The sequence below is a fragment of the Corvus moneduloides genome, chromosome 2 (genome assembly GCF_009650955.1).
Source record: "Corvus moneduloides isolate bCorMon1 chromosome 2, bCorMon1.pri, whole genome shotgun sequence".
In the NCBI taxonomy this organism is placed as follows: domain Eukaryota; kingdom Metazoa; phylum Chordata; class Aves; order Passeriformes; family Corvidae; genus Corvus; species Corvus moneduloides.
Window position 1 is genome coordinate 61,863,833 of NC_045477.1, and position 12,497 is coordinate 61,876,329.

Consider the following 12,497-nt stretch of genomic DNA (forward strand, 5'->3'; position numbering starts at 1 on the left):
TATAACTGATTAAGACGTCTCTCCTGATCAACTTATACTTGCAATCAATGAGGCTCAGATCCTAAAAAGAACAGTTTTCTATATTTATAAAATACAATCATACACTAAGCAGAAGAGACAAAAACATATAGATGGCATTACTGATTCAAAGTTGATACTTTCAAACATGAGCTCACAAACTACAATCCACACAGAAAGACTAAAACCTATCATTAAATTTATGGAAGAAATATTCTATTAATGACTGAATAATAAAAAAAAAATCCATAATTAACATTTAACACAGCAATAAACATACCGGATAAAATAATCATTTCTTATCAGCAAAAGATGTTGAAGAATAGAAAGAAAATATCCTTCAGCACTAGTGTCCTTAACTGTATTCCACACCATGTTGTAAACATCATTTACTTCAGTAAAAGTGTTAAGGAGAATAATAACAAAGAACAAAATATCTCAGTCGAATGTTGACTGATAACTTCTTTAAACAGAAACTGCAGCAGAAAAATATCCATTATATGCTTTATTTTGTTCATATTTGTCCCGCTGATATTATGGAAACGTTTATGTTGGAATAGATCTTCAAAATGATCAAGTCCAACTATTAGCCATGCACTGCCAAGTCCACCATTCAGCCATGCCACTACATGCCACATCTATACATCTTTTAACTATCTCCAGGGATGGGGACTGCACCACTTCCCGGGGCAGCCTGTTCCAGGGCTTGACAACACTTTCTCTAAGAAATTTCTCCTATTATCCAATCTAAACCTTGCACAGCGCACCTTGAGGCCCTTTCCTCTCATTCAGTCACTTGTTACTTAGGAGAAGTGACTGATCCCTACCTCACTATAACCTCCTTTCAGGCAGTCACTGAGAGTAACAAGGCCCCCCCGAGCATCCTTCTCCAGAATAAATAACCCCAGCTCTCTCAGCTGCTCCTCATAGGACTTGTGCTCCAGACCTTTCTCTGGACACACTCCAGCCCCTCCGTATCTTTCTTGTGGGTGAGAGGCCCAAAACTGAGCACGGAATTCAAAGTGCAGCCTCGCCAGTGCCCAGTACAGGGGAACGATCGGCGTCCTGCTCCTGCCAGCCACACTACTTCTGATACAAGCAAAGATCATATTGGCCTTCAAAAGGATATTCTAGTTCAGATCTAATATCTTCTAAACGATGAGAGAATTCAATCATGTCTTCTTCTTTATGCTCATTGAACACTTTCAGCTGAATATCTAGTGCTTCATTCTTTATACATTGTAGTTGCTGCAAAGAAACAGTAGAAAGGCTTGCAAAATTAGCATTTCCATATGGAAATAAACCTTATCTTTTTAATAAATTCCATAAGTCTATGTTAGTTAAAAGTTTAAAATTACAAGAGCACATGAGTTAAGTTAAAAAATGAAAAGGTAAACATGACTTCAGGCTGGCTTAACAATCTGTCACATGTTCTTAAGCAAAGTCATAAAATGCTGAGGAATCAGAATAAAGTTCAGAGAGCACATTTCACATTTTCATTTTTATTTTAAGGCTGATTCTCGTATCTGACTGGTCTCTCCCAAACTTAATAAAATGCCTTTGAGAATAATTTATTAGAACTTGTTCTCTCCCATTCCCCCCTCAAGCTCAAATAATTAAAAAATTTAAATAGTAATGCAAAGAGAGATGACGAGATGCTTACTGGCAATATCTCTTTCAATCCGCTGCGCATAAATTCATTTCTGATGTGAAGCCTAAAATCCAAGTCATCAGGAGATGTAACAAGAGCATTGATGAGCTGCATGCAAGCTACCTGTAATAGAGTAAATAATAAACTATTTTATTTCTTAGATTTCAATATGCATCACAATCAAAAAGATACAACAAACTAGTAATTAGACATTACATCATTTCTAAATATAAAACTACTGTAATCTTGTAACTAAGCTACTTAAATTCCTGATCATCCACATGAGCTATAAATATCACCCTAGCTCACAAATTTTCATAAAAATTAAATATTTTCTCACTCTCTTGAATTTTTTCATTTTATACAAATAGCAAGTTCCTTTAGCCAATGAACTGTAGCAGATAAAACATAATTATCAACATTAAAAAAAAATCTATACATATATATAAGAAGTTAGTGACATAATAATGTCTGTGTACAGTGAAACATATTTTTTTTAAAATGCTGATTAAATTAAACTGAGTCTAAAGAACAGAATGGGTTTTGTTCCACTTCTTTTTGAAATAGTCACTCTTTAAACATACTGAGCATTATAGAATACTTCATGGGAATGACTCCTCCAGCTCAAAAGAAAGTAACTGGCCAACTAGTGAGTAGATCCTCTTCTAAAAAATCAAAAGACTCATCTTGAAAACCCATAGCCAGGAACAGCAGGAATTCACTGTCCAGATTCATGAGCCTTTAGAATGTTGGCAACTTACTGTTTATCTCTAATAAGGATGCAAACAGCCATTATTTCCTTTTTTTACCCTCTTTATTGTTTGCATGTCTTGTTTCAATGTACAAGAAATACGTTATTCAATTAATTCCAGCATTTTACAGGCTTTTTAAAAGCAACAGACAATTAGAGTTGTATTTGGAACATAAATACTATGTAAACAATTAAAGCAATCTGGTTCAAATACTTTGCTGTAAAGCCTTTTATAGTCTAAAAAATGATGATACATTATGCCATAGGCAAAAGGCGATACTGGAAAGATGCTATCCCGGTCATCTTCTAAGTAAGTATAATTCCAACTACTGAATTTACATATGGTCACAAGAACAACTAGATGTACAAGCTACTTTGATACAGACTGTGAGAAACAACAGCACTCATTAGGCTTCCAGAAGGAACATGCTAAGATTAAAAGACAGCACAGACCACAACCATTATCCTACCTTTATCCTACTGTGAAGAATGTAAGCATGAAAGGAGCTTTATATATTATTTCAGCTGAACTGTTATGGAGGTGAATGACAACTAGCATAATTTAGACCTGTTTGACTACAGTGTTAGTCTATGTAGATGAACTTAGTAGCTAACACTCTAGAAGAGAACAGCTTTGTTTTAAGAACAGAGGTGTAATAAATGTAAACAATCTGTTAATGTGAGACCTGTGAACCTGCCAAGAAAATCAAGTCAATCAGACTGTGAGCTCACAAAGGTTGTTAGGGACGAAACGTTACAATGATCCAATTAAGCATGAGGCATTCTCCAGTCAATCCCATAAATTATGTACTTGGAGTCACTTGAAAAGAGAACCTCAAGGGCCCCCAACTCTGCGCTAGGAGTTGGGACCATCTTTTCAGCTTCTGGGGATGTCTGAAAGGACAAGAATGCTCAAGGGAGGACGCTATGGTTGGAACCACTGTACTAATCCATCCAACACCTGTCCTGGATAAAAGCTGCCACAACGGCATCTATTCTTATATTACTCTGTCATACTACATACCTTGCATCAACAATAACTTTAAAACAGTAATAGAAGGAAGGAACAAGCTTTGCTCCTTTTTCTTACTTGAAGGAAGAGCTGAAATTAATTTCTATTCCCTCAGAACTTCTATGAAATTCAGTACATGCAAATATCTAGATTTGCATAAGAATAAAATAGAAAACTATCATTTTTTATTGACATAAATAAGGAAAAGCACAGTAAATTAAATTCATAAAATCATAGAATGTCCTTAGTGGGAAGGGATTCAAAAGGATCATCAAGTCCAACTCCCAGCCCTGCACAGGGAAGTCCCAAAAATCCCACCTTGTGCCTGAGAGCATTGTCCAAATGCTTCTTGAACTCAGACAGGCTTGGTGCTGTGACCACTTCCCTGGGGAGCCGCTCCAGTGCCCAACCACCCTCTGAGTGAAAAATTGATACCCAGTCCTAATATCTAACTTAAATATCCCCTGACACAGCTTCAGGCCATTCCCTCGGGTCCCATCACTGGTCACCACAGAGAAGAGTGTCTGCCCCTCCTCTTCCCCTCACGAGGAAGCTGTAACTGCAATGAGGTTTCCTGTCAATCTCCTCTTCTCCAGGCTGAACAGACCAAGTGACCTCAGTTGCTCCTCATATGGCTTCCTCTAAAGAGCCTTCACCATCCTCGTTGCCCCCCTTTGGACACACTCTAACAGTCTGATGTCCTTCTTGTATTGTGGTGCCCGAAACTGCACACAGGATTCCAAGTGATTATTTAAATCAACTGCGTAAGTGTTAAGATAGACTTCTGTAACTTACTCCAGACAATGATCAAGTTACATCATCTAAACAAAATAAAACAACACAAGTGGAGGGGGAGGGGGAATCAAAACTAACTGATCAAATGTGAAAACGTATTAACAGAAACAGAGAGCGAGATAACAACTTTGATAGACTATTTGCAAAAAGCATCTATGATTAACAGATCTAACTCCTCAAAGGTAACAAAAGAGGGAACACAACAACAGAATCTGTAGGGTCAGTTAAAGACCATGGTGGAAAGGAGTGCCCAAAGAAAACAAAGCAACACAAACAGCAACACTTTGTCAAGTGTTCTACTGGTGTGTGAAAGGAGATCACAAAGTAGAACAGAGATGAAACAGCTCAAGGGTGGGAGAAGAACTCAGAGAACCAAGCTAACATGAGAAGTAACAAAAGAACATTGATTCTCCAAACATTCAAAGTTTTTTAAAAAATTGAGGACAAAATAACTTTACTTGCTATTACATCCAAGTTTATACTGAAATGTATCTTGACACTGAAGAAAATGAAGATGGCAGAAATTATATTGACAATTAAAAGGCCATTTTCTGGAAGATCTGGACAACTACAGATCAGCAAGCTTGACTTTTTCTACAGTACAAATGTATTTTGTATAGTTGAGAACAAAATGAGTAATATAAAAAATGTAACATGAATAAATGGACAGTATATATAAATGACTTTATAAAGCAAAGTCCTATTTCATGAATCAATAAAAGGTGTTTGCAAGGCCCAAGGAGCAGGCAAGAATGCTCCAGCCTAAGTCTGGACTTCAAAAATTTAAACCAGTTTGCAAAATGTCAAAACAATTTAGAAAAATGTAGAACACAGCATACTAAGTAGATTAAATCAAAAGTTCTACCAGTATTAAATAATATTAAATTTGTTTTTAAAAAGTTTTTATGGCTCAAAAATTATGTGGTTGTATTAAAGTCTGTTAAGTGTTTCTTACAGCTTCCCCCTGTCTCAGTGTAAGTCTGCCTTTGTATTCTTCTTTAAGAAAGTGTTTAACAGACACGGCAAAGCAATGAAAGCCTGTTCCAGTCCTTCCTCCATATTCTTTACAGTGAGCGCGATTAGATCATCACCTGATGAGTAAAAATAAATAACCTCATGTATCAAAGACGAATATACCTATGGTGTTTCTTTCAGAAAAGTATTGGCATTACATTAGTAGCACTCGGTTTTAAAAGAACTCAGTTAAGTAGGAATATAGCTAACAATACCATTACATTGCCTTAAATAAAGTATGTTTCCTTGAAAAAGATCTTTCCAATTTCAGGCTTCTTAAAAGTTATAAATAAGAAACAACCCTTGGTTATTCTTCTCTTCTTATAAAACTGCTAAATTGATAACAAGTTGAGCCTTTAACTGTCACAGTGGATTCTTCATCTTTGTAGTGCCTGTCAGAACAATTCTTAGGATACTTCTCCTCCCTGAAATGTGTTATTTCCTTCATTTTATACAATTTACTTCTGTATGTATGTCTACAGTATTTTAGAAACTTAAGGGAAAATAGGACTTTGTTAACTTACCAATTATTTTCTTCAAATTCAAACGAAACCTCTGTATTACTCTTGAAGCTTGTTTCTGCTCAAGTACTTCTTCCTAAGAGTTACTCTAATATGTGACTGCCAAAGCATCACTCTACACTAGGTTACAAGGAAGGGTGTTAACCCCAGAAAAGGAAACTACAACTACCAAAAGATAAATACAAATAATATAATTCTCTTAAATCTAAACACCGACACAACAATAACAAAAATTTTGAAACCACCTAAGGTGCCCTGTCCACTTCCCAAAAGTAGACTGAATAAAATCTTCCAGGAATTGTCTCAACAGCACCCAACAGAGAAAAGAGGTACTGCTGCACAACCAAGTACTTTTGGACACAGAAAAAGCTCCTCATATTGAATATTTGTCTGTAGTCCTGTACAATCTTGTTCAGGACACGTGGCCTTGCAGCCCACTTATTTTTGCTATTAACAGGCTACAAGTTTTGTATGAAGCTAATACCAGATGGTTCCAGACCTTTCAGGCTTTATCGAGACTTGGCTTGCCTGTCTGGAGCTCAGCTTTGCCTTATTCAGTTGCAGCAAGATTTGTCTAGTAACAGAATCACTATCACCCCACTAGCTGTACATCTTTCTTAGCCTTGTACAAGTCTCTGGCATAAAGTTTACCATTACGTACATTTCTGTAACTAGTGGATAGAATATGACCATAAATAAAATGCAGCATAGAAAGGAATAGGCATGGAATGGGAGTGGAGAGGAGCTAGCACTACCAAGAGCAATTTTATTAGACCACTAAGACTTCACTTAGAGTAAAATTAAAACCTTGGTTTTGAATACCAGGTGTATTCTTTAGGCCTACAAACTGCATGTTACAATGTCACAACAGAAGAATTTGGATGCAACAAGTGGTAGAAAACGCAGGCAACCAAACCAGTTAAATTTAGTGCAACTAAACCTTACAGAATATATTGTCTTATTTTCTAAGTATGGGCTTTATTCGTAAAGCTTTTTGTATTTGTTTTGGTATGGGTCCACTTTATGAGTATTTGTCTTCCCCTTCAGCAGCCAAGATGAAAATTTTTACTTCCCCTAATTTTGATCTGATTTAGTTGAAACAAGTTATGCCATCTCCAATTCATCTCTCTGGGGTAGTAAATCTTTCACTCAATTGCATTTTCTGGATTCAATTAGTGTGCCATTCAAAACCAGTAATTCAGTGCATTGACAGCTGCCACCAACATCTGTTCTCCTGTTACATCAGTGAGGCATTTCAATGACTGTAGACTTCACTGGACAACACTACCATACAGTCAGTACTAAAGTACAGTACACTACAAGGTTACATTTACATTTCAAAATAAGTCAAACTCCACGTTGTTTGATTATATATAAATTGGAACCTTTGTCATTGTTATCAGCAGTTTAAAACACAGTATGTTTTCCTGCAAAACTCTATGTGAATGGACTGTTAAGCAAGGAAACAGCATTTATTGCAGATTATTTAAACTATCAGTGAAGAGTCAGTCAGAGATTGAAAACGTACTACTATGAAAAACTCTAGTTTGCTCTTGATCAGGATTTATCTTTGAGATAGGCAGGGCAATTTCAATGAAAGGATATCTACAGATGTAATTGTTTCCAAAAAAAAGGTTATTTTCTTTTAATTTGCCAAATCAACACAGTGCATGTGCACATGCGCTATTCAAATGCAACAGAGCCAGATATGACAATGAAAAGCAAGAAATTCATCAGTAAGAAGTACTGCTATTCAAAGTACTTCTAATCAAATTTAATCAAGTGGGAATTCAATTGCAGTTCATAACAAGAACATACTTTAGCCTTCCCGGAACAAACAAGACAAAGATTCATTGGATAATATTAGCAAACTATTTATTTGTGTAGGAATACAAAGTAACAGTGAAAGTCCCAAACACAAGTCTACAAAAAGGAGAATGAAAAAAATTTATACAAGAGGAAGGAAACACAAGTCTAAGCAAGGCATTGCTTACACATCTAGATTTGAGTAAATTGGATCACAAAATCTTTTTTCTAAGTTTAAAAACTTTTTAAAGGACTAATGATAAAGGCAACAGCAAGAATCTGATAGTGGATCACAAACATTTAAAACATGCTCCAAGTGAAACTAATTCAGTACCTAGCAGTTAGTATAAAATACTTAAATCACACAAGATGACAATAATTTGAAATTAGTTCATTCAGTCTTGACATTTAGGTAAGGTAAGCTTTGTTCTGATTGACCCTATTACATAAGCAGTTATGGAAAGGACCTCATTAGCACAGAGCAACCAAGAATCATCAAGTTATTCAGCAAACCAAAATGTCACAGCAATCTCACATCCTCATATTACTAAATGAAAAAGAAAGATTAAATGGTATTCCCTGACAACTGAAAATACTGGGAGGATAAGGCTACTGATGAATACCTAAGATCTTTTACTTTGTCACAAAAATGTTTCTCCTAGGATACCCACGAACCTGCACATTTCCACAGGGATAAGCAGTGTTCATTTTTCAGGAACTTAACCAGGAAAGGAAAAATTGCACCTTTGCTTCACCATCGTACCTCTTCTCAGTCCTAACTGCAAAATTAGAAGGAGCTGGCATCTGCAACTAGATCTGCATGGAAGAATAGCACTCTTCCTTAGTTAAACCACCTGCTTGAGAAGCAGTGGTGAAAGACGATGATTAGAGAGCACAAGCACTCGTTCGATTCTACTAGAAGAATGAGAAGTAGGCAACAAACAAGTTGTTGTTTTCATCACTTTCTTACATATCAAAATGGGTTGTGCCCAAAAAGCTGTATTTCCTGCCTCCATGACTTGAACAAGCAAAGTATTAGACTTTTCAGTTGTCATCATAAATATACAAGGTACCAGATTGCCTTGTATTCATTTTAGACTTAAGATGTTAAACTACATTTACTTTACAAAACCAGAAACTCTATATTACTCCAGGCTGTAGTTATATTCTCAGAATAAGATCACTAATCTTGTCTTGAATCATGAAATTAGTTAAGTCTGCTTTCCATAATTTTGGATTTTATGAAAGATAAAGGGAGAATATCTTTTGCTTTCAACAAATACAAAAAATAGACATGGCCTTCACTACAAATACAAAAATTGCCCTACTGAGGCCTTTTATGTATTCAGTCTTCTAGTAACAGAAATGTTAAGTCAATCCAAAATTGAAAAGGTCAGTTGTTAGTGTCAAATTGAATTGCCACAAAGCAAGCATACATACATCAAGCAGACAATCAAGGCAAGTATGCCAAGTAACTGACAACTGTAAACTTCTGTCTCATTAAAACACTGTCAAATTAACCACCAGGTCAATGTCATTGTTAGAAAAGTTTACAGCTGATTCACATGAGGAACCTTGATTTTTCTGGTCTTAAAAAAAAGAAATCTAGCAAGCATTTATGAAGTCTGAAAAAGTAAATATCAAAAAGCCTTTTAGCAGAAGGAACATACTCTAATGAAAGTTTAACTAAAAAAAAAAAACCCAAAAAAGAACTTTTCATGAGTTTCCATGTCTACACAAGATACAGCAAATGAAACAGCAAAACATTACCTATTTGCAGGAACTTCAGGCTAACACTCTCAGCAAAGCTAAATGAACATATTTAGCAGAAGTATTTTAGCAGAAGTATTGCAACTGTAACATTTACACAAATTCTCATTTTTAACAATGCTTCTATCTTCTATATCAGAGTATAACAAAATACCAGATGGACGTATAGCCCAATTGAGAGAAGGCATAACTGGTAGGAACAAACTTTTTTAGTATCTGAAGAGCAGTCCCAGAAAAAAAAAAGTTGCTACTGCACAGGTAACTCATCTGAAGTTACCTGAAACTAAATCTGACTGATTTGGCTACCTCACCAGTGGTATCTTGCTAATGGAGCTGAGCACCCCTTGAGAAAGTGGGTACCCATCATGGGTAAAGGAGAGGTACAAAGGACTAACTTAATTTGCCTGATGCTTCAAATAAACTAATGGGCTGCTTTTAGGGGAGTTTCACATGCATTTTCAACTATAAAGAAAAGGAAGCTACAGATTTTTTCTTTATTAAATCTACACAGATGCAAATATACACAAGCCCTGAAAATTCAGCATCACATCTGAAGGCCTAACACTCAAAACAACATCCTCCTAATTTCAAGCTGGTAGTCCTCAAACCCTTATACGTTCTACAGACTTAGATACAACATCCTGGAACTAGAAAAGAATTTTCGTGAGCTACAGCATTTCTCCCTTCTAAATCAAAATATTTTATAATTTTTTTTTAATATCCCAGAGAAAATTTGGTATCTCAGAAATTTTTTGAAATTCCATAAAATGTATGGATAGCCCAGGGAAATTGTGGATGTCCCACCCCTGGAAGTGTTCAAGGTGAAGTTGGACTAGGCCTTGAGCAACCTGGTAGCCGGGTTGGAAGCACATGGTCTTTTACCCAACCCATACTGGTCTATGATTAGATGAGAGAAGGGGTAACGAAGAAGGGACAATTTTTCACAAGAGAATTCCATTGGTACTGGCAAAACCAAACTACAAACAATTCTCCACCTCCAAATATTCCTTTATGGTTAGCTTTTCTGTGAGACAGATGAAACAAACAGCAACTTCTATTGTCAGACATGAACTTTTATTTAATATAAAAGCTGAGTAACACAAACATTTCTTTCAATCTTTAGATTAATCTTCTACTATTTTTGTAATAGTCACAAAGAGTTATAATCATGAACAGCTTCCAGTTCAGCTAGATTACATGAATATCAATGAGTTCACATCCACACTCTCAGACCAACGATTTATAATGATCATTCAAATGCAGTGTAATACTTTGTGCCTTCCTGCAGTAAACTCTACATCCAACTGAAGAAAATTGAAAATAAGGTGACTTTTCCTTCCTCAGACTTTGAGTGCAATTTTATTATATCATAAACTGAGCATGAGAGATAGACCTCCCAATGATTTAATACATTACTTATAAAACACAGTTGCCTAAAAGCTTGCTTTTTTATTAATCTTCTATTATTAATCTTCAGTTTCAATAAATATTGCCAGAAGTGAGATGATCTTCTTGCACCCAAACATATGATTTATCTTTCATTTTAAATTTATACTGTCTTTTAACTTGCAAAGGTAAGATCTGAGTGAATAGAAATCAACAAATTAACCTGCAACACCCCTGTGTTTCCAGGACTGAATCTTCCCATGGCACATTTTAAAAGACAAAATTATAAACAACATTCCAAGATTTGACCCCAATTTGAAACAGTATCCCTACTCCTTTTTATTGTAATGACTTGTTCAGTCCAGAAAAATACGCAATTTTATTTTTACTTGTTGCAGTGGTTTGTTAAAATAAAAAAAAAAGTACGTACTTGCAGCTGGACTGAGTTATCCTGAAGACCTTCTACAATAGGAGAGAATCTATCAACATTCCTTTCCTCTGCTGCTGCTGTTACAGCTTCCAAAATTTTTTCAAGGCTGTGAGAAAAGAGAATCATTTCACTCAGCAGAGATATTTAAATTTGTTCATTTGCTATCTGAAAAGCCATGTTGCCAAATTATTCACCTGCCTTAATTTCTTGTAAACAATTTCTTGTAAGCAATACCTGTTTCCTTTACATATTCTTGTAACCAAAGAATGACTTACTGGATTACAAGGGTTAAGAGAATTATGCTAATAAATATTAAGCAAAAGAATTGCTGCACAACTATTTCCATCTAATCAGTACATCCACACGTCAAAAAGAAAATTCATTAATATGACCACATATCAATGAGTTTATTTATATTTTTAATTAAAAAATCACAAAGGTATTCTGAAAACTGACAATACAGATACTACTTTCAAACTTAAATTGAAAATTTTATCATTTCATTCAGATATAACTATAATTTGGGATACTGTAAAGTTACCTTACTATTTCTTGCTTGAATCCAGTACTTACATGTTTTCCTCTCCAACAATGCACATTGCAGATAGGAGTTTAACTATATCCGTCATCATGTTACTTTGCTTGGGATCAATTGCTTTGGTCAGCAACAAGAGGCTCCTGTCTTCTCCCAAAATTCTTTCCAACCCATACTAAACAGAAGAACATTTGTAAGGGAGAGAATCCAAATGACTATCAAATATCTAGAAATGACAATGATGGTTCCCTCAAGTAAGTATTTCAAATGACATTTAAGTCTGTGAAATACTTAATTAAAAAAATTAAATGAGAGAGAAGTTCCAAATAGGTCACTTATTCTGTAAGAAGGGCATATATCAGCATCAAAATTTCACATTATTTTCTTGGAATATTTCTGCAGAGAGGAAGTGGCAGACTTCTGGCAGAGAGAAAGAACTTCAAACCACAACTGACCAACCCACCACTTCACCAAATTGCACAGACTTATACCTATCATGTATCTTATCTAATCAAACTGTAGTAATTTAGATACCACGATTAAATAAAATCCCATACCTTATTATTCATGAAGGCTCTCAAACATTGTATAACTTTATGCTGACTCCTCTTCACAACTCTGTCCTGACTGAATAAATCAAAAATTTAGTGTAAATAAATGCTCTTTAAATATTAAGAAAAGCTAACATTTTTATATTAAAGCCTTACTTTTTTGTCTCAACCAATCGTTCCAAAACGTCCAACAGCAGTCCCAGACCTTCTCGGCCAAAGTTTTCAACCCAGCTAGAGAGAAAGAAAAAAGACATTTA

At 35.4% G+C, this 12,497-nt stretch overlaps 1 protein-coding gene across 4 annotated transcripts in view; it reads right to left on the reverse strand.

Moving 5' to 3' along the window:
* DIAPH3 (diaphanous related formin 3) overlaps window positions 1-12,497 on the reverse strand; it is a 209,999-nt gene that overhangs the window by 162,811 nt on the left and 34,691 nt on the right. For all 4 annotated transcript variants that reach the window (XM_032099871.1, XM_032099870.1, XM_032099869.1 and 1 more), the window contains 7 exons: window positions 12,397-12,471; window positions 12,247-12,316; window positions 11,728-11,864; window positions 11,155-11,260; window positions 1,682-1,792; window positions 1,148-1,266; window positions 299-415 (listed from right to left, as the gene is read on the reverse strand). In XM_032099871.1, coding sequence (XP_031955762.1) covers window positions 299-415; window positions 1,148-1,266; window positions 1,682-1,792; window positions 11,155-11,260; window positions 11,728-11,864; window positions 12,247-12,316; window positions 12,397-12,471 — 735 coding nt within the window. The remainder of the gene's footprint in view (window positions 1-298; window positions 416-1,147; window positions 1,267-1,681; window positions 1,793-11,154; window positions 11,261-11,727; window positions 11,865-12,246; window positions 12,317-12,396; window positions 12,472-12,497) is intronic.